At 42.8% G+C, this 19,376-nt stretch overlaps 2 protein-coding genes across 8 annotated transcripts; one reads left to right on the top strand and one right to left on the bottom strand.

Moving 5' to 3' along the window:
• Nucleotides 1-3,029: 3,029 nt before the first annotated feature.
• On the bottom strand, nucleotides 3,030-8,631 carry LOC129838293 (RNA polymerase II-associated protein 3-like). 7 transcript variants are annotated; one of them, XM_055905177.1, is made up of 17 exons: nucleotides 8,537-8,631; nucleotides 7,924-8,079; nucleotides 7,683-7,826; nucleotides 7,400-7,519; nucleotides 6,851-6,978; nucleotides 6,640-6,761; nucleotides 6,429-6,499; nucleotides 6,228-6,344; nucleotides 5,918-6,045; nucleotides 5,705-5,826; nucleotides 5,475-5,545; nucleotides 5,281-5,373; nucleotides 4,945-5,174; nucleotides 4,621-4,810; nucleotides 4,150-4,247; nucleotides 3,959-4,059; nucleotides 3,030-3,854 (listed from the first exon to the last, which is right to left on the bottom strand). In XM_055905177.1, exons 1-17 carry the CDS (start codon nucleotides 8,576-8,578, stop codon nucleotides 3,769-3,771), a joined length of 2,019 nt encoding a protein of 672 aa, XP_055761152.1. In that variant the 5' UTR covers nucleotides 8,579-8,631; the 3' UTR covers nucleotides 3,030-3,768. The 7 variants fall into 7 exon arrangements, with proteins under 7 accessions (XP_055761152.1, XP_055761153.1, XP_055761156.1 ...); XM_055905178.1 differs by having other exon boundaries at nucleotides 7,421-7,519; XM_055905181.1 differs by having other exon boundaries at nucleotides 8,542-8,628.
• A 2,420-nt stretch (nucleotides 8,632-11,051) lies between these two features.
• Nucleotides 11,052-18,382, top strand: LOC129838295 (mitochondrial inner membrane protease ATP23 homolog). The gene is made up of 6 exons (XM_055905184.1): nucleotides 11,052-11,394; nucleotides 11,648-11,693; nucleotides 16,873-16,954; nucleotides 17,061-17,198; nucleotides 17,288-17,371; nucleotides 17,654-18,382. Exons 1-6 carry the CDS (start codon nucleotides 11,244-11,246, stop codon nucleotides 17,855-17,857), a joined length of 705 nt encoding a protein of 234 aa, XP_055761159.1. The 5' UTR covers nucleotides 11,052-11,243; the 3' UTR covers nucleotides 17,858-18,382.
• The last annotated feature ends 994 nt before the right edge of the window (nucleotides 18,383-19,376 follow it).

The following is a 19,376-nucleotide window of genomic DNA, read 5'->3' as shown; positions in this document are numbered from 1 at the left end:
CAGGGCCCAGAGCTCAACCTCCAGCTGAAGGAGCAGGTTCCTCCACAGGTCCTGATCTGTATGGCTATAAACCCCACCACTGGGAAGTCAGTGACGGTCAGCAAAACAGTCAACGTGACGTGTAGGCTACTTATAATCAGTTTTTATCAATCTAAATGAATATATAGAAATCATACTATGCCAACAGATGTTATGCTTTTGTGTCTCTGTACTGCACATCCTAAGCTTGTGGAGCTCTGTTCTACACTCTCCAACCTAATTCAACCGACAATTATTATACAACAATTATTTATTTTCTAGCTGGACCGTCCAATATAAAGATCTCAGGTCCTGATATACTGTCCAGTGGAGTGACGTCCAACTTTTCCTGCTCTGCTGATTGCTACCCGTCCTGCTCCTACACCTGGACAATTAGTTCTGAAGCACAAAGCACAGTGACCACCAAATATGGTCAAACCATCTCTGTCACACCTGACTCCTGGGAGATTGCAGAGGAATTGATCTGTGATGCTCAGGACACTGTCTCACTCCTCTACATCTCAACCTATGTCACACCTTACGTGGCCCGTGAGTGAAATTTTTGTCCTTTTTTTCAACTTTGGAGTGATCCATTGAAGTCGCATTGGATAATTATTACTATATTATGTTAATCATATATTCTGTGTACACTGAATTTTTTGAAAGTTCTAAGAGTTTATAATCAATTAAACACATAATCAAGTGTTTACTTCCACCTCTTCCCAGGTGGACCGGGGGCCATTTTGATCACGGGTGCCAGCTCAGTGACAGTAGGAGACACTTACAACTTTGTGTGTTTTGTTGACTGCACCCCCTCCTGTAACTTTACCTGGACATTCAATGGAAAGATTTTCAATGGCGACGAGATCCAGTTGCCCATCTTCCATAAGGGCGATAAGCCCATGGTTGGCAGTAAACTGGTGGTTACTGTTGATGAGTACAGGCACAATGAGGTACTGACGTGTGAGGCCAAGAATGTTGCCTCAGGGGTCACTGCTGTTATCAGCAAGATCCTGAGCGTCACTGGTAAGTCATCGTTTTTGTGACAAAAGATTTGTCACAAGTCAATATTTAGAATCAGATGTTTGGAGGTGAAAGCCCACCATTTTGTAAAAGCCAACTCAAAGTATTTAACTTGGTATCTCTCTGAAAATAAAATGTTCCTCGTTCTTTCTGTCCTCTTCACCTCTTTTCCACTCCCATCTTCCAGATCCAATCTCTGTACAGCCGGTGTCCCAGGACAAGCCCTTGGCACACCAGCCCTTCTCACTGCAGTGTGTGGGCTCTCAGAATCCAGCCTCCATTTTGTGGTTAAAAAATGGCCTCCCTGTAGCTGTGTCCGGCAGGGTCAGTCTCTCCCCCAACAATATCATTATGTCTTTTAGTCCTCTGCTCCAGTCTGATGGTGGGCTGTACCAATGCATCGTTTCTCAGGGGGGAGCACCCATCAAAGGGGTTGGGTACCAACTGAATGTAAATTGTGAGTATGCAGAGATAAATTCTGTTTATACAGCCATTTTTGCTCACCATACACCAGTATTTCAAGAAAGATCATAAAAGAGATCCAGTTAGTATTTACAGGAGCAATTAGGGGTTAAGTGCCTTGCTCAAAGGCACATCAACAGAACCCTTAGAACAGAACCCTACTTGCCACCCCTATGTGTGTGTGTGTGTGTGTTTGTATATATATATATATGTTTACAAGCTAATCATAAAGACATTTCATGACATTTTCCAGATGGACCACTTCAAGCTGTTATCATCCAATCTGGCAAAGGCCCAGTAGGTAAAGTCCTGTATCTCCTGCCTGGATCAAAGACAGCCCTTCAGTGTTCGGCCCTGTGCTACCCCACCTGTACCTACACCTGGATATACAAGGGGAGGCTGGCAGAGATGAACGCCTCCTTCTCCCTCACACCTGAGACCACCATGGACGGAGGACCCCTCAGCTGTGTGGCTTACAACTCAGTGACCAATGACAACAGCACTGCCAATACCTCAGTTGTGTTACTTGGTGAGCAAGTTAGATTGTATTTGTCAAAACATATTTCTATGCAGACCTTGAAACTGAGTGGTCTTGTCACTGTCGTATGAAGCATAAAAAATGGTAGTGCAGAACGAACAAGCCATTCTAGGTCTAATGTTGACCTTTCAGATGGACCATCTAACGTGACCATCTCAGGACCAGGTGCCCTAGAGGTAGGGGTCAAGGCCAGCTTCAAGTGTGTTGCCCAGTGCTCTCCCTCTTGCAGCTACACCTGGAGTGTATATGGTCGGACCATGCACGGCAGCTTGGTCGATATAACCATCAACCGTTACGTGGCCACTGAGTCTTTCAGCTGCGAGGCACACAACACAATCACCGGGAAGACAGTCACAGCCAATGAGACACTCCTTGTCACAGGTATGGTCAAACTACTATGATCCATCAATTTAATTGTTGGTCTTATAACACTTCCTACTACTCTATTCAACTGGGGACGGCATCTTCGGTAATAATTGTCACGCAACCGGCCAGTTATTGCCATAATTGTCATTTTAGTAGAAAAATGTTTTGAGCTTGTAATGTATCATTATGCACGTTTGAAAATTAGCTACAACAAATCTAGTGAATACAGCACAGCTTTGGTGAAACCCGCATCTCAATAATAGTTGACCGCTTGGAACTTTTGAAAATGAAGCTTCTCTCGACCGTGCCGTCCTGCTCGTAAAATGATTACCAACTTCACCCAATTCATGAAAAACTGCTATTCGGTAAACTATTAACTGAGAAAAAAGTTGAATCCCCTGTGCTAAAATATAGGTATTAAGACAATTGACACTTTGCTTATAGTTCACGGTTATTCTCCATAATTGTCAGTTACACGCTAATACAATTATTGTGCCAGCCCTACATCATGTGTAGTAGACATGCCACAAAGTTCAGTCGGCTATTAACATTTCTCCCCTTATTCCCAAAGATTCTCACTGGTGTGGATGTTGAGAACAGTCAAGACAAGAATTCCATTCAATGGCGGTGGGGCAAAAATGCAATCTAACAGTGTCTTTATTATCTTGTACTGCTGTCTGGAAAATGTGTGCTTTGTTAATGCAGTTTGACAGACTTCCTGTAATTTGTTTATTTTCCACATATTGTGTATACTTTGCCAACCTTAGTCCATGTGTAGATGACACCAAAAACCTATATTTTACAGTTAACATGTGAAAACACTATTTGCTGAAAAGTATCTTCTCCGTATCTGCACTTTCAGTGATCATCAATAAAGATTGTCAATTTATTAAGTATTCACTCATTTACTGCAATTCATGTCTTGGAGATGTACGGTCCTGGACAGAAGAATTGAAAATATCAAAAATGTTTTGCCTTTATTCATATTTCAGTTCTCATGGCTTTCTAAGAGTGGCAGGTGCATATTTGAACTATTACCCATATGGTTGTGTTGCGCCGCAGTCAGATAGAACATTCTTGTTTTGGCCATGCATAGTAACTACTGCTCTCATGTAAGGATGAAACTTTTACATGTTGCGCCATAGGAGAAAAATTCAAATAAAACAGTATTACGTCAAATGTTACAGACATACCAACACGGCAGTCGAAATTAAGTGATGCATTGTTGCGTACACACAGCAATGTTTCGATTAGTAACAAGTACAGGAGCATTGAAAAACTCCTTCAATCGACCGCTTGCTGAAGTAAAAAACAATTTTGCTCTCCGTGGTGATGTCCATTTTTAGGGTTCTGCACTCACGTCACACTCCATACTTCTTTTGCAGGGCTCCTACTGAAGCGTCCTCAAGTCCAGCTTGACGAAGAAAGTCAAACAATTCTTGTAGAACTAGAAATAACAAAAATGGTTGCCGTTATCAATGTCAAATAATAATTTTGCATTGGGGTTAAATAATGTAACAAACTGTGCCAGATCAACAACCAAATCGGTACCTTTCTTCTCAGGGTTGGACATGAACATGACAGCCATGTCGAACCGCCTCACACCGGCCAGATTCCTGAGGATCTCCAGCATGACAGGTGGCTCTTCATTCCTTCATTTGATAAGGACAATGTGACAACAGTCACATTTCTTGTAAGAGCCATAACATTCGTAATGGCAATGGTATTTGTACAGTACTCACTTGATGTAGAAGCTTTGTAACGTCCTTAGAATCTGATTGAGCATGTCTGGTTCAAGAGAGCTCTGGAAGATCTTTGCGTAAGCCTGAGGCTGGATTTGCTAAAACAACACAAACATCAGTCCTTGGTGGCATCTACATGTTTTTCTCAGCAGAAAAGACAAATCTCGTTGTATGGTGATTTTTTAAGTGTACAAATAGAACCCCAAACAAGAGATGAGGTCTCTGTTGAAGAATAGATGATCACAATAAGACAGGCATCCAAGATAAAATATAGCCTATTAGGTCACATCATTAGCAACCATTTTGTATAGGCTATAACTAAAATGTTAAATAAAAAAGGACATTAATAACCCATATTGTTTATTTATTTTCCCCTTTGAACTTTAACTATTTGCACATATGACATTTGAAATGTCTATTCTTTTGGATGTGTAATATTATGTATTCATCATATTTTAATTCCACACCCACCTTCAAATACTTGTAGATAACTTCAGGGCCATTTCCAATCTTCCTTAGGTCTGCCTCTAGCTGGAAGCTGTTGGTGGGGGCAGGAGGTACGAGCTCAGTTGAGGGTGTAGCAGGCGGTTCTGTTGGTTCACTGACAGTTGCCTCCCTGTGCTGCTGTGTCTGTGCTCTCACAGCATACCCCTCAGGCCCTCTGAAATAAGAAAACAGCCTCAGTGGGGCTATTGTCAAAAGCCTAACTGTTGACAAAAGTTATATTCAAAACTAACTAAAAACATGCATCAACAAAATCCTCAAGCCGTTCGGCAATTAAACAATATCTCTTACTTGACAGGGGAATGTGAGGGGACGTTTGATGTTTCTTCAATCTTCAGGATCTTAGCACTGGGGGAGGTAGAGAGGGGTGAGGCCTGACCCTCTCTCACGGTGTCTGCAATGAAAGTGGTCTTCTGGGGCCTAACACGGGGGGCTGTGGTTGAAGTCAACACAGCCGAGGACTCCTCCTGGACCAGGATCTTTCCACAAACCTCTTCAATGTCCACTCTACTCAATGGCTTCTGGGATAAGGAAATCCAATAGGAACATTGTCGTGTGTCAATCTTTCAAGCCAAGTTTAGAAACAGACTACCAAAAATATTTTCCTGTTTTATCTGAGTGACTCACGGTTGACTGCAGGTGAGGTGGTTTGTTAATTGGCTGTACTGTTCTCCGCTGTGCATGCTCTTCTGTTGCCAGCAGACCACTGGTGCCCATGTCCTAAGAGCAGAGAGAGGCTATGTCAATGATTTGTCAACAAAGACAACAGGTGTAAGAACATTAACACAAAAACCATAGTGAGTATGGAACCACATACGTACAATTGCAATCTTCTTCATCTCATGAAATGCCTGCTTGTTTCCTGGTTCCAGCTTCAGGACCTCCTCAAAATCTACAATAAAAATACATGACATAATAAACAGTTCCATGACTACTGCTACCATTCACACAAAGACTTTAACCTGCTCAAGGTAGTTACATAGAAACATGCCTAGCCTATACAAAATGGTTGCTAATGACCTACTAATAAGATAAACTGTATCTACTGTACCTTCTTTAGCTTGTTTGAGCAGTCCCAGAGCAGCCCTGGCTGTCCCTCTGCGGGCAAAGGCCTTTGAATAGGTGCCATCCAGGGCTATTGCTTTACTGCCGTCCTCCTCAGCCTCTTTATATCTAAGGAGAGAATTAAGCTGAATCAATGCACAGCTTTGACAGAATTTACACTTATCCAATACTCTCTTATCCTGCCTTCCCTGCTGCTTACCTCTGCAGCTTTAAGTAAGCCATGGCCCGGTTGGCAGGCAGGAGGACGTTGGTGCTGTCCGCTTTCATGCCCTTGGTGTAGTACTCTACTGCTGCCTCATACTTCCCCTCTTTGAAGTATGCATTCCCCTGAAGGAGTCAAGGTTTAGTGTCGTGGTAACGATTTAGAAAGCAATGCACTTAAAAACAGGCAAATAGCATGCTGTAGTACACCTGTGGTAAGTCTTCTGCACTGCAGTGTCTGAGTCACTGGTACCCAATATGTAGCGGGCCTACTCAAACATCAAAAGGTAAGTGTAGTGTGGCTCTACCCTGTCTTTCTGCACCACCGCCTCCTGTCTCCTCTGCTGTTCCTCCATGAGCTGCTGTTGCTTGACATCCACCGCAGCCTCTGTGATTTCTGCCTTTCCACCCAGTTTAGCAATGACCTACCGATAAAGGAGAGGTTAGAGTGGATCAGGGAGGGGAATACAGAGGTACAGTAATAGATCCAACACCAGATAATGTCTCACCTCTTTGCATTTCATCACTTCATTCTGTGCCTCCAGGTTTCCAGGATCCAGCTTGAGAACCATTACATAATCTAGTTATGTAGAGGAAGGAAGCACAAATTGTTTTTAAGTGACCTATTATAAGATAATACTCCATATAAAAACTATACATCCTCTGCTGGCATTCTACCCATTTTAAAACGTGTGTTGTTGTGTTACTATTACTCCTCACCTTCTAGGGCAGATTCATAATTTTGCAGGGCGAATCGAGACGCTCCTCTTTGTGCAAATGCTTTGAAGTAGTTACTGTCCAGAGCGATGGACAAGTTGCAGTCAGACTCGGCAACAGCAAACCTGACAGACAGAGAAATATGAATTCTCACATTAATGTTGTCATTTAAAATGTTATATATATATTGCTTATTTCCTTACATGTTGCTTACTTTTTGAGTCTGAAGAAGCAGGCAGCTCGGTTTGTAGGCAGAACGGGGTTATAAGGGTCTGCACCCATGCCTCTGGTGTAACACTCAATGGCATCATCATACTTCCCTTCTTTGAACAGCTGACTACCCTGAAAAACAATTGTCAAACTCAGTACAGCAAATATAAGACTTTGCAATCTATACATACAATAAAGTAGTAACATTTACTGACTACAGGTGACTGCTGACTGAGTATTATTGATTACTACCATCAATGACTGGTGATAGTTGCTAACGAGGCCCCGACGGTGGTATACTGTATGGGTAATTGTCTAGGATTTCAGAGGCAACTCTAGTCCTACAGACATCTAAATCACAGCATACTGCAAACAAATGCCCAGTTTGCAAGTCTGTTCCTTGAATTGACCTTCAAATGGTGGTCATTGTGTCATAATAATAATAAGTCATATTTTAAAATGACAACATTTACATGAGAAATCATATTTCGGTATGCCTGTCAGGTTTGCTGTGGCTGAGTCTGACTACAATACTGTAAGTGTGAAGCCATACTTTCTCCTTCTCAGCAAGCACCTTGTCTTGGTCAGTAGCCGGAACCCCAGAATCCTCAGACTCAGAGTCATTGGACTCAGCAGCACTGTCCTCTTTATCCATGGACTCCAAAACCTTGTCCTACCAGAAGACAAAAACATCCCAAAAATGTTTCGTGTAACAGCAAGCAGTACATTCTGTTTAACAGGGTGCACTGCTGCCATTCAGCTTAAAACCAGAGACTTAGTTTAAACTCACTATTGAAATCAAACGAGAAACAGGCAAGATCCACCTAATCTATTACCACATCAAATTTGTCCCATGACTGATAGTCATGAGACTTTATCCTGCGTGCTTGTTTTGGTTCAGTCTTTGCATTGTTGTCTGATGCCTTCTTTTTCTCCCTCTTCTTTTTGTAGCCCTTGTTTCGCACTGGTGGGAGGCTTTTCTAAGGCAGGAATACATAGGTCAGGATCTTTCTAACATAGCACAATCTCAACTCTATAGCTAAATATAAAATATACACATTTTCAAGTGATACATACTTGGGACTCGCCAACGCTCCCAGTTCTTAGTTGCTCATCCTTCCTCTTTATGTCAGTTTCCCAGCTGTCAAGATCTTTCATGAAGTTATGCAGGTCCTCTGCATTTTGTCGCATTTGCAGTTGGAGTTCAATGGATTTGTTTTCAGACATGCCTACCTGTCAAATACATTGAATATACTAGGTTGACAAAACAGGAGATAGGATCACTTTCATTTAATATGTTAGTCAGCTAGCTATATATCTAGTCAACGGGGACAAATAAACAATAAAAAAACTAACTTAGTTAGCTAACAGTCAGTTATTTATTGACGTTACTCAAACTGTGGCGCTAGTAACATCACGCTACTGTTGACTAACTACTATAACATCAAGGAGCTAGCTACAGTTGAGTAATTAGCTAGTCACGGCTGTCTCGCAAAAGCAGCAATTTATAGCTGGTAGCTAGCTAGTTTCCTAAGCTAACGCAACGCTTTTAACGAGTTTCGACCTACATATAAGAGCTGATTACATTATAATATTTGAGTACCTGTCCCTTGCGTCCCAAATTGATTGTAATTTATCAGTTTAAGTTTAAGAGGCTTACTAGTATTTAATGTTAGCTACAAACTATCACCATACTGTCGTTTTCTGTTTGTGTTCGGCGCCATGACATCATGTCTTCTTCTTCGACGACGAGGTTTAACGGCGGTTGGCATCCAATAAATGTTGCATTACTGCCACCTACTAGACTGGAGTACTCCCCTAAACTTTGCTTAAAAAATTAACACTACACTCACAAAAAAAATAAAACCACGCTACTCCAGTATTTAAATCTATTTAGTCCTTCCTCAGGCCAACAACCTGAAAGGATTGGACACCACCACGTAACACACCCTGTAACTCTTCTGATGTCAAGTCTCGCACACCCAAATACCTCTCTGCAGCTGCCACCAGAACCTACATTTTCTACGACTTACGTTCCATCCCTGCAGTACAGTTGATAACCATTGATATAAATGCAACACATCTAAATCGTACAGAAGAATATATCACTTGTTGGCCTATCCCTCTGTACTGGTACAGATCTACTACTCACACCACTCATCTCAGGATCTGTCCCCCTTGACCAATCTTCCTCTACTTTCTTTACTGCCTCAGCATATGACAACTTCTCCACTACTCTAAACCTGGAAACCTAAACCTGTCTTTCTCGCACGGGAAATTTCTGATCCACAGCCCCATGGGCACCCCTACAATTAACACATACCACTACATTCCCCAATGCTACACATTCCTTTGTCTCATGCTCTTCTGCACACTTCTCACACTTAGGAACCTCCCTTCTACACACTGCTGCCACATTTTTACTTATTTTTATTTCATCTTTATTTAACCAGGTAGGCCAGTTGAGAACAAGTTCTCATTTACAAGTGCGACCTGGCCAAGATAAAGTAAAGTAGTGCGACAAAAACAGTTACATATAAACAAACGTACAGTCAAAAACACAAAAGAAAATAAAAATATAAAGATTTATGTACATTGTGTGCAAATGTAGAAGAGGAGGTAGGCAATAAATAGGCAGAGGTGAAAAATAATTTGCATGCCCATAAGCTTGACACCTGTAACAACATAATGCATTTGGCACAAAAGCTAGTACAGGATAACGTATATATCCTAACATCACTGTCGGGCAAAGACTCAAAATCAGAACTCAAAATAACAGACAATGACTTCTATTTAAACCACTCACGACACCCTGTCTGTGTCGCACCAAACGACGAGCATCACAAACATCGGGAATCTTCCCCTTCAGCTGGTCAACTTTTACATTTACTGCTACTCCAGCAATCACTCCTTTCAATGGCACCCATTTCTTGAGAGCAAAACAATTTGCATGTCTTGCACCTGTAACGGATGTGAAATGGCTAGCTAGTTAGCGGGTACGCGCTAATAGCGTTTCAATCAGTTACGTCACTTGCTCTGAAACCTAGAAGTAGTGGTTCCCCTTGCTCTGCAAGGGCCACGGCTTTTGTGGAGCGATGGGTAACGATGCTTCGTGGGTGACTGTTGTTGATGTGTGCAGAGGGTCCCTGATTCGCGCCCGAGGTCGGGGCGAGTGGACGTACTAAAGTTATACTGTTACACCCCCATTCATTTTAACGCGGAGCGCCTTCTCCCTCTGACCAGCAGAAACAAACAATTATCACAAGACAACTTCTGGTTACCTTCACCGATTCCACAGCACTCAACTCTGTTTTCACCCACCCTGAAACCACAAATGGATCAGCGAAAAGGCAAGGGTCCCCCTTTCCCAAGAACTTCACTCCTACTGTCAGACTCATCTTTATCCTGACCCTCGGTGCAAGCCTCGGCTCCGAGAACTTCACCTCTGATACTTCAACCTCATTCACTTCCATTTCTCCTCAGCTTACTCTGCTTTCACTTTCTACCATTCTTCTTTAACAAACCATCTCCCTTTTCCCCACCATTTTTAACTATATCGCTCTCTCTCAGTATTCCAAGTATACATCTCCTTGTGATAATAGTGCACTTCTCCTGACATACATATTGTTCTTGCCATCTCAAGGGACGCCATTTAACCGGCTGTCACAATCTCCATACAATCAGCACGAACCCCTCGGGATGTAGTGCTCAATTTATAAAGCGGCTGCTTCATCTTGAGGTTCTTCTTCATCAAAAGCTACCGCGACGCTTTTCCATTTCAAATAAGCGCGCTCTTCCAACCACCATCCACGGTATCGCTTCATCCGACTCTCCCTTTGACAGCATCTCCCAGCAGCCTTTGCGTTTTCTTCTAATCCGAACGTGCACGCAGTCAATGTCACTTGCCAATGCATGGAGTAATGTGTTTCAATAAACCTTGTTCGTAATTATATTAGAAAAAGCTAATGTATTTTCTGTAACTAGCTTGCTACAATGTTGTTGCAGACATTAATTTAATCTTTCACCTCTGGCTTACAAGGTCAATTTAGTTTATACTGGATATTCTGTTTTCTCTTGTCAATGGCTATTGATCCAAGCGTGCCTTGACTATGAAAATGGTATATTCTGAATCAGCATGGGTGCATAGAAAAAAGGTGTGGATTCTTCTCCATACATCTCTCATATATATATTATTAAAAAAACAGTATATCATTATCATAGTCATGACACACCGTGTAAGAGCTATTGATGATTGAAATACGAATATCCAATATTAAACTAAATTGACCTCGGTCTGGTTTACCACGTGATTTGAAAAACAGAGAACGACCTCTCGTTGCTAGGCTGTGCTTGTTCCTAGAAACAAAAGTAGCTATTTTAGAAACAATTTTCATGCAATGGGTCAAACTGAACAGCAAGAAGATGACTATGGATATAACCTATTCCCGGAGAGGAATTCGGGAAAGTTCCAAAAGAGATCGATAGCAGAAAGCTTGTTCACTTTCAATCACAAATGTCAGGTCATGCTACAATTCGCAATGGAAACAAGTAAGCTAACAGGCTAGCAAGCTGATATGTCTGTCATCCTGAAATTATATCGCATGGCAATAGTTAGCTAGATGACCGTGTAACCATTGATGCCATGTTTACATTTGTCATATACGTCATAGCCATGTTTCTAGCTAGCCAACTAGTTAGCTATCGTTGAACAGTAAAGAGACTGTCATGAGTAAGCCAGACACCTGATTGCTGTAAAGGTGCATAACCGATTAGGCCTAATCTCATTCTATATCCCTTTTAGGTCCATATGCAAAGCTTCTCCTTGGAGCCATGAAAAGCTCAGGATGGTAAGTGTCAGCCAGCCACTATCCTCAACAATCACAACTCAACACAGCTGTCAGCTGCCATAATTCTTCTTCTTCCTCCTATCAGTTACCTGCAGACTATAGACACCGTATTGCGTATTGCTGCCTTTCTCAGGCTGGAGAGTGAAAACACACTTCATTATATAAATAGCCTAGGTGCAAACCGATGGAATAAAGAAACCACAACAGCTTCCTTTCTATTTTGCTCCGCCTGTCATTTGAGCCCAAAATAGTTACAAGCGAAAATGTGGTTACACCCAATTTAGTCAGCTCGCAGAAAAATATCCTCCTATCCTCAGAATACTGTCTGCTATAACAGAACATGTGTCACAGTAGTACAGTCTCTACCTCCCCACATTCCTCACACTTGCCATCTGAGTGTTTCTCCACTAACAATAACACACTTCCCAATCCAAAATGCCCCAACCTCAGCCTCGTCACCAGAACCCCATCCCTCCTTTCCCTCCCCAGATACCTACTGCCCTTCCTCTTACACAGCCCTTCCTCAGACAAAAACGTCCTACCCCGCTCCTCTCTCTCATACTCACGTTGCCACTCCTGGTCAACACCTCTGCTATGATGCTCCTACATTCCATCCCCCCTAATGGGACCACCACCTCTCCCTCCTGAATGCGGCCTTTGCCACCATATCGGCTGCCTCATTTCCCCTTACCCCAACATGGGTTGGGACCCACAGAAAACCTACCTTGCAGCCTTTCTGCCCCACCTTATAAAGAGCCATCATCAGCTCTATTATCAGGTCTGGGCGTGCCTTTGACTTCCCTTCTCTCAGCGCAACCAGGCTGGCAGCAGAGTCTGAACACAAAATGACAGTTTTAGGCCCCACTTCTTCCACCCATCCCAATGCTCACACTAGTGCTAGCATTTTAGCAGAGAAGACTGAAACTCCATCAGACAGCTGCCCCCCCTGATGTATCTGAAACCGGGAACATGTATCCCAAACTCTGCTCTCCCACTGCCTGGTTTCTTTGATCCATCTGTGAATAAGTGTAAGTAGGGACCCCCAGGCCCACGGCAGATGGGCCTCAACCACCGGAGAAGGCTCTCTACAGTCCTTATTACATCAAGAATGGTCATGTCAACATCAGGCTCTGGCAACAGCCTCCGAGGAACACTCAGCCAGCAGACAGGGACCCCCACTTCCAGACCTCCCATTCCTGCACTTGGGTCAGATAGCTTGGCCTACCTCTTCTCACTCCAGTTCCCTCTCTCCATTCCCATGCCTCTCCCAACAGACACCTTGCAGGGTGAGATGATACATTCCCCTGCACTTTCATCCCCATAGCGCATGGCCAGCTTAGCTAGTTGTAGCCTCAACGGAACCTCCTCCATTTCAGTCAATAACGCAGGGATAGGGGTAGTTTGAAATGCCCCACAGCACAACCGCAGCGCAATTGCCTGTACCACATCTGTAGTGTTGTAGCTGCCGCCGACCCAAATGCCATAGTCCCATAGTCCAGCACTGAGCAGATCATTGCTTGGTAAATCATTTGTATGGAGCTTATGTCTGCTCCCCAAGATATCCCGGACAGGCACCATATTATATTAATAACTTTACCACACCTTTCAAAAAAAATAATTCCCCACATGGATCCTCTAGGTCATTCACTTCCAACCAAACCTCCATGAATTTGAATGCATTGACCCGTTCCAGCAGTCAACCACACATTTCAAGCCATGGCACCACCTTCTTTCTTTTAAATCCCAAAATTACAAACTTGGTCTTTGCTGCTTAAATTCTAAATCCCCACTTATCTGCCCAATCCACCACCTTTTCCATTGCCTCTATCACCTTTTGGACCACAAACAGGATATTCCTTCATCTTTTCCAGAGCGCCCCATAATCGGAAAACAGGGAAAGGCCAAACCCAGGCCCAACATCCTGGAACATGGCATTCACCATTTATGTTAAACAAAACTGGACTAATTACACTTACCTGCGGTGTCCCATTCTCTATCCCCACTAACTCAGAATAAGCTCCACCAACTTCGACCTGTGTGGTCCGGTTCTTGTAGAAATCCTGGATCCAATTAAACAGCAACCACTCACCCCAGCAGAATATAGCTCCAGCAGCAGTCCCCCTTTACAGACAGAGCATGTCGTATGCCATTTCAATGTCCAGAAACAACACCACCACTCCCTCTTTGTTGGCCAGCGCCTTCTTTATATCACAGTCCAGTACTAGCACTGAGTCCATAGTACACCGTCCTAACCTAAAACCACTCTGGTACGAGGAAAACATACATTTACTCTCAAACATATGTACTAATCTGTCTGTGACCATTCTTTCCATTACTTAACACAGTACAGAGGTCAACGCTATAGGTCTGTATGAACCCGGGTGTGATGCTTCTTTTCACGGTTTTACAATTGGTACCACTAAGGCATGTTTCCACAGTGCTGGTAACGCCCCTTCTCATACTGTATTCATTAACGCCAGTACCTCCTCCAGTACCAAATCATCCAGGTGTTTAAGTTGCTCATAGCATAGCCCATCCAATCCCGGGGCTGTGTTTCCTCCTTGTATCACCCGGTGCAGCTCATTCATTGCAAAAAACACGTTACTCGGGTCTAGCTGCCATGACACTGATTTATTGTACACTGAACAAAAATATAAACGCAACATGTAACAATTTCAGATTTTGCTGAGTTACAGGAAATCAGTCAATTTAAATGCATTCATTAAGCCCTAATCTACAAATTTCACATGACCGGGAATACAGATATGCATGCATCTGTTGGTCACAGATACCTTTAAAAAAAGGTAGGGGCGTGGATCAGAAAACCAGTCAGTATCTGGTGTGACCACCATTTGCCTCATGAGGCGCGACACATCTCCTTTGCATAGAGTTGATCAGGCTGTATATTGTGGCCTGTGGAATGTTGTCCCACTCCTCTTCAATGGCTGTGCGAAGTTGCTGGATATAGGTGAGAACTGGAGCACGCTTTTGTACATGTCGATCCAGAGCATTCCAAACATGCTCAATGGGCATCATGTCTGGTGAGTATGCAGGCCGTGGAAGAACTAGGACATTTTCAGCTTCCAGGAATTGTGTACAGATCCTTGCGACACGGGCCATGCATTATCATGCTGAAACATGAGGTGATGGCAGCGGATTAATTGCTTGACAATGGGCCTCAGAATCTCGTCATAGTATCTCTGTGCATTCAAATTGCCACCGATAAAATGCAATTGTGTTCATTGTCTGTAGTTTATGCCTGCCCATACCATAACCCCACTGACACCATGGGGCACTCTGTTCACAACGTTGACATCATCAGCAAACCACACGGCACTACACACGCTGTCTGCCATCTGCCCAGGAACAGCTGAAGCTGGGATTCATCCTTGAAGAACACATTTCTCCAGCGTGCCAGTGACCATCGAGGTGAGCATTTACACATTGAAGTCAGTTATGACGATGAACTTCAAAACCCTAATGAGGACGACGAGCACGCAGATGAGCTTCCCTGAGATGGTTTTTGACAGTTTGTGCAGAAATTCTTCGGTTGTGCAAAACCCATGTTTCGTCAGCTGTCCAGGTGGCTGGTCTCTGACGATCCCGCAGGTGAAGAAGCTGGATGTGGAGGGCCTGGGCTGGTGTGTTTACACATGATCTGTGGTTGTGAGGCCAGTTGGACGTACTGCCAAATTCTCTAAAATGATGTTTGAGGCGACTTATGGTAGAGAAATTAAAATTGTATTCTCTGGCAACAGCTCTGGTTGACATTCCTGCAGTCAACATGCCAATTGCACGCTCCCTCAACTTGAGGCATCTGTGGCATTGTATTTTGTGACAAAACTGCACATTTTAGTGGCCTTTTATTGTCCCCAACACAAGGTGCACCTGTGTAAGGATCATGCTGTTTAATCAGCTTCTTGATATGCCACACCTGTAAGATGGATGGATTTTCACTAGTGCTCACTAACAGGGATGTAAACAAACACCTTCCTAATATTGAGTTGCACCCCCTTTTGCCCTCAGTACAGCCTCAATTAGTCGGCGCATGGACTCCACAAAGGTGTCAAGTGTTTCACAGGGAAGCTGGCCCATGTTGACTTCCAATTCTTCCCAAAGTCGTCAAGTTGGCTGGATATCCTTTGGGTGGTGGACCATTGTTAATACACACGGAAACTGTTGAGCTTGAGAAACCCAGCAGCGTTGCAGTTCTTGACCCAATCAAACCGATGTGCCTGGCTCTTACTATCAAAGGCACTTAATTATTTTTTTGCACATTCACCCTCTGAATGGCACACATACACAATCCATGTCTCCTCCCATTCATCTACACCAATGGTATTCAAACTTTTTCAGCGGGACCCCATTTTTTTCGCCAGAATTTCTGAGGACCCCATTTTTCCCCCAAGAAAATTCAGATTTTTTTACATTAACAAATGACCTTAAATTCATTGCATTTTCATCTCTTACCAAATTAAACCAATAAATATATTTACTCTGTAAAATGTCCCATACAATAATCTGTACTCTTAATGTTTTATATAAATTATTTATTTTTAATTGGCGACGACAGTGCAGTTCCCTAGTGGGGTTGCGACCCCGATTTTGAATCCCACTGATCTACACTGACGTGGATTTAGTGACATCAAAAAGGGATCATAGCTTTCACCTGGTCAGTTTGTCATGGAAAGAGCAGGTGTTCCTAATGTTTTTTTTTCTTTCTATTGTGTTATTGACTGTACGCTTGTTTATTCCATGTGTAACTCTGTGTTGTTGTTTGTGTCGCACTGCTTTGTTTTATCTTGGCCAGGTCGCAACTAGCTTACCTGGTTAAATAAAGGCGAACTAAAAATGTTTTGTACACTCACTGTAGGTATTACAGGGGTGTCAAACTATTTCTACGGAAGGCCAAGTGCCTGTTTTTTAGTTTTTTCCCTTTCGATTAAGACCTAGACAACCAGGTGAGGGGAGTTCCTTTCTAATTACTGACCTTAATTCATCAGTCATGTACAGGGGTGGAGCGAAAACCTGCAGACAGTCTGCCCTCTGTGGAATGAGTTTGACACGTGATGTAATAGATATATCATGCCGGGGGTTTCTTCCTCTTTTTCTTCCATGCTAATGTACATTTGACATCATTATTATTACCCCTTTGTCAAGTATTATTTTGTCTCTTCAGTGCAGTGTACAAAGATAGACATTTCTCCTGTGAAGACTGTGATGGGACTGTCAGTGGTGGTTTTGATGCAACATCATCACAAGTAAGAAAGCTAGAACCGTTACCTTTGTGTACAGGTTCACATGCTACACTGTGTACTTTGTATCTCATCTGTAAGATACCAATTGTCTCCCCCTTCCCATTTCTAGATTGTTTTGTGTCAGAATAATATTCACCAGCAGTCCCACATGAACCGAGTGGTTACACATGAGCTCATCCATGCCTTTGACCACTGCCGGGCGCATGTGGATTGGTTTAACAACTTCAAGCACTTGGCCTGCTCAGAGGTGAGACCAAGAGTTGAACGTGCATGTCATGGGGAAATGAATTGTGTTTTAAAGGAAGTCATGTTAATTGTTCAGCTCTTATTTTTCAGATTCGAGCAGCCAATCTCAGTGGGGATTGCTCCTTCCACAATGAAGTATCCAGGTTCAACTTTGGCCTCAAGAAGCACCATCAGGTAATATCTGGAGATCATGTGAATTCACTGCAAACCAAATTATTCTTACTTGTATGTATTTCAGTCAACTAGTATCCTTCATGGTATAGCATAACATGATTTTTCCCATCCCGTGAATTGGTATGTCTGAATTGACAACCGGTTTAGTTGAAACTGTAGTACAATGTAATGGCAAGTATAGCACTGCCTTTTTCAGGGCTTAGCGATTAACAAGAAGTGCTTATGATGGCCAATATTCACTTGAAGAATTCCCTACCTAACCCATTCACTACTACCTATCAGGAATGTGTTCGTGGACGTGCCTTGCGCTCCATCCTTGCTGTTAGGAAGGTGAGCCGAGAGGAGGCAGAGAAAGTGGTGGACGAGGTATTCGACACCTGCTTCAATGACCACGCCCCTTTCGGCCGCATCCCACATGACAAGAAGGACGCCAAGTTTGCCTACAGAGATTTTGAGAACCGAGATCGGTATTACGCAAACCTTTAATGTGTTATTACGTGTACAATTACGTGTAATTTCCATGGGTGCTATTGTGAGGATCCTTTCATAAACCTGGGCAACCTACCACTGCCCTCAGCAGAATGGCTGTGTCAAAAATGGTATGAAATTACCTCCTGAAGGGAAATATTCAGAGTTCTTTCTCTCTGTCATTTAAGTCAAAGGATATAATAAATTATATGTTTTTATGGCACACTTTTGTGGACTCTAATGCTAAAGCTAAACAATGTGATGGAGTGGTTTCCTTTTAGATATTGATAAATGTGGCCCAAATATCTTTTGGTCGTCCTTTTTGAGCGGTTCCAAAGTTGGTGTTTGTGAAGGGTATATGATGCCTGTAAAAGTTATTTCAAGACTGAAAGGTGGGGACACATTTCCAAGGGGGACTGTCCACCCCTCTACTCAGGCATGTGGACATACAATGACTGAGAACTGGGAGTTCACTGTAAATAGATTTTATTGTACTGTATTGAATAAGTCAACTTGTTGAAATAAATATTTGATTATTATGAATATGATATTGAGCCTTGATTATTATCGCAGTTATGAATTGACAAAGAAGTTTTAAAAAACGAATTCTACGAAGTGCTCAGTTAATACCCAAGTTACATTAAACAGACACAGCATTCCCTGAGGACAGTATGAAATCTAAATAAGCATGTTTCCTGTTATCAGGAAGCATGCATTAATCCATGTCAGCATCATTCCTTTATCCATCAGATGAGCAAATCATTTATCCATCAGATGAACAAATCATTTCTTGAACAAGTTGGACAAGTGATGTTACTTCTCAAGACCATATAGAGTGCCTTCTGAAAGTATACACACCCTTTGACTTTTTATACATTTTGTTGTGTTCCAAAGTGGGATTAAAATATCAAAAATAAAGCATCTTCATTACATATGTATTTATTAACCCCCTGAGTCAATACATGTTAGAATCACCTTTAGCAGCGATGAAAGCTGTGAGTCTTTCTGGGTGAAAGACGCTGCATGTTCAATCTGACATCTGCATTGGCCGTGCAGCATTTATGGTGATATGACTTCCGCAGAAATCATGGCATTCATACTTCTTGCGCTTCGCCGAGCAGTTCAGAGCTGTTGTAAAGGAAGTGCGTTTGTGTCCAGTGTCTGTTGGAAAGCTGACGGTACCAGATTCTCCTCTTGGGTTTTGCCTCTTAGCTTTATTCAGTTTTCTTCATTTATTCATTTTTTACTCCCAAATCCTTGCAGATGACAAGTATGCCCATAACACGATGCAGTCCCCACCATGCTTGAGAATATGAAGAGTGGTACTCAGTGATGTGTTATGTTGGATTTGCCCCAAACACAACACTTTGTATTCAGGACATACATTTTTATGAAATTCACTGAGAAGGATGGTCCTCACCTTCCTCTGAGGAGCCTCCACTGATTCTCACCTATATTTTAAGGTACACTGTTGCCCTCTGAATTTCAGTGCAGCTGAGGCCTCTCTTTCTCAGTGTGTGGGGGGGAAACAAAAAAC

Source organism: Salvelinus fontinalis, chromosome 39, assembly GCF_029448725.1.
Source record: "Salvelinus fontinalis isolate EN_2023a chromosome 39, ASM2944872v1, whole genome shotgun sequence".
In the NCBI taxonomy this organism is placed as follows: Eukaryota; Metazoa; Chordata; class Actinopteri; order Salmoniformes; family Salmonidae; genus Salvelinus; species Salvelinus fontinalis.
This window is presented reverse-complemented; position numbering and strand designations above follow the sequence as displayed.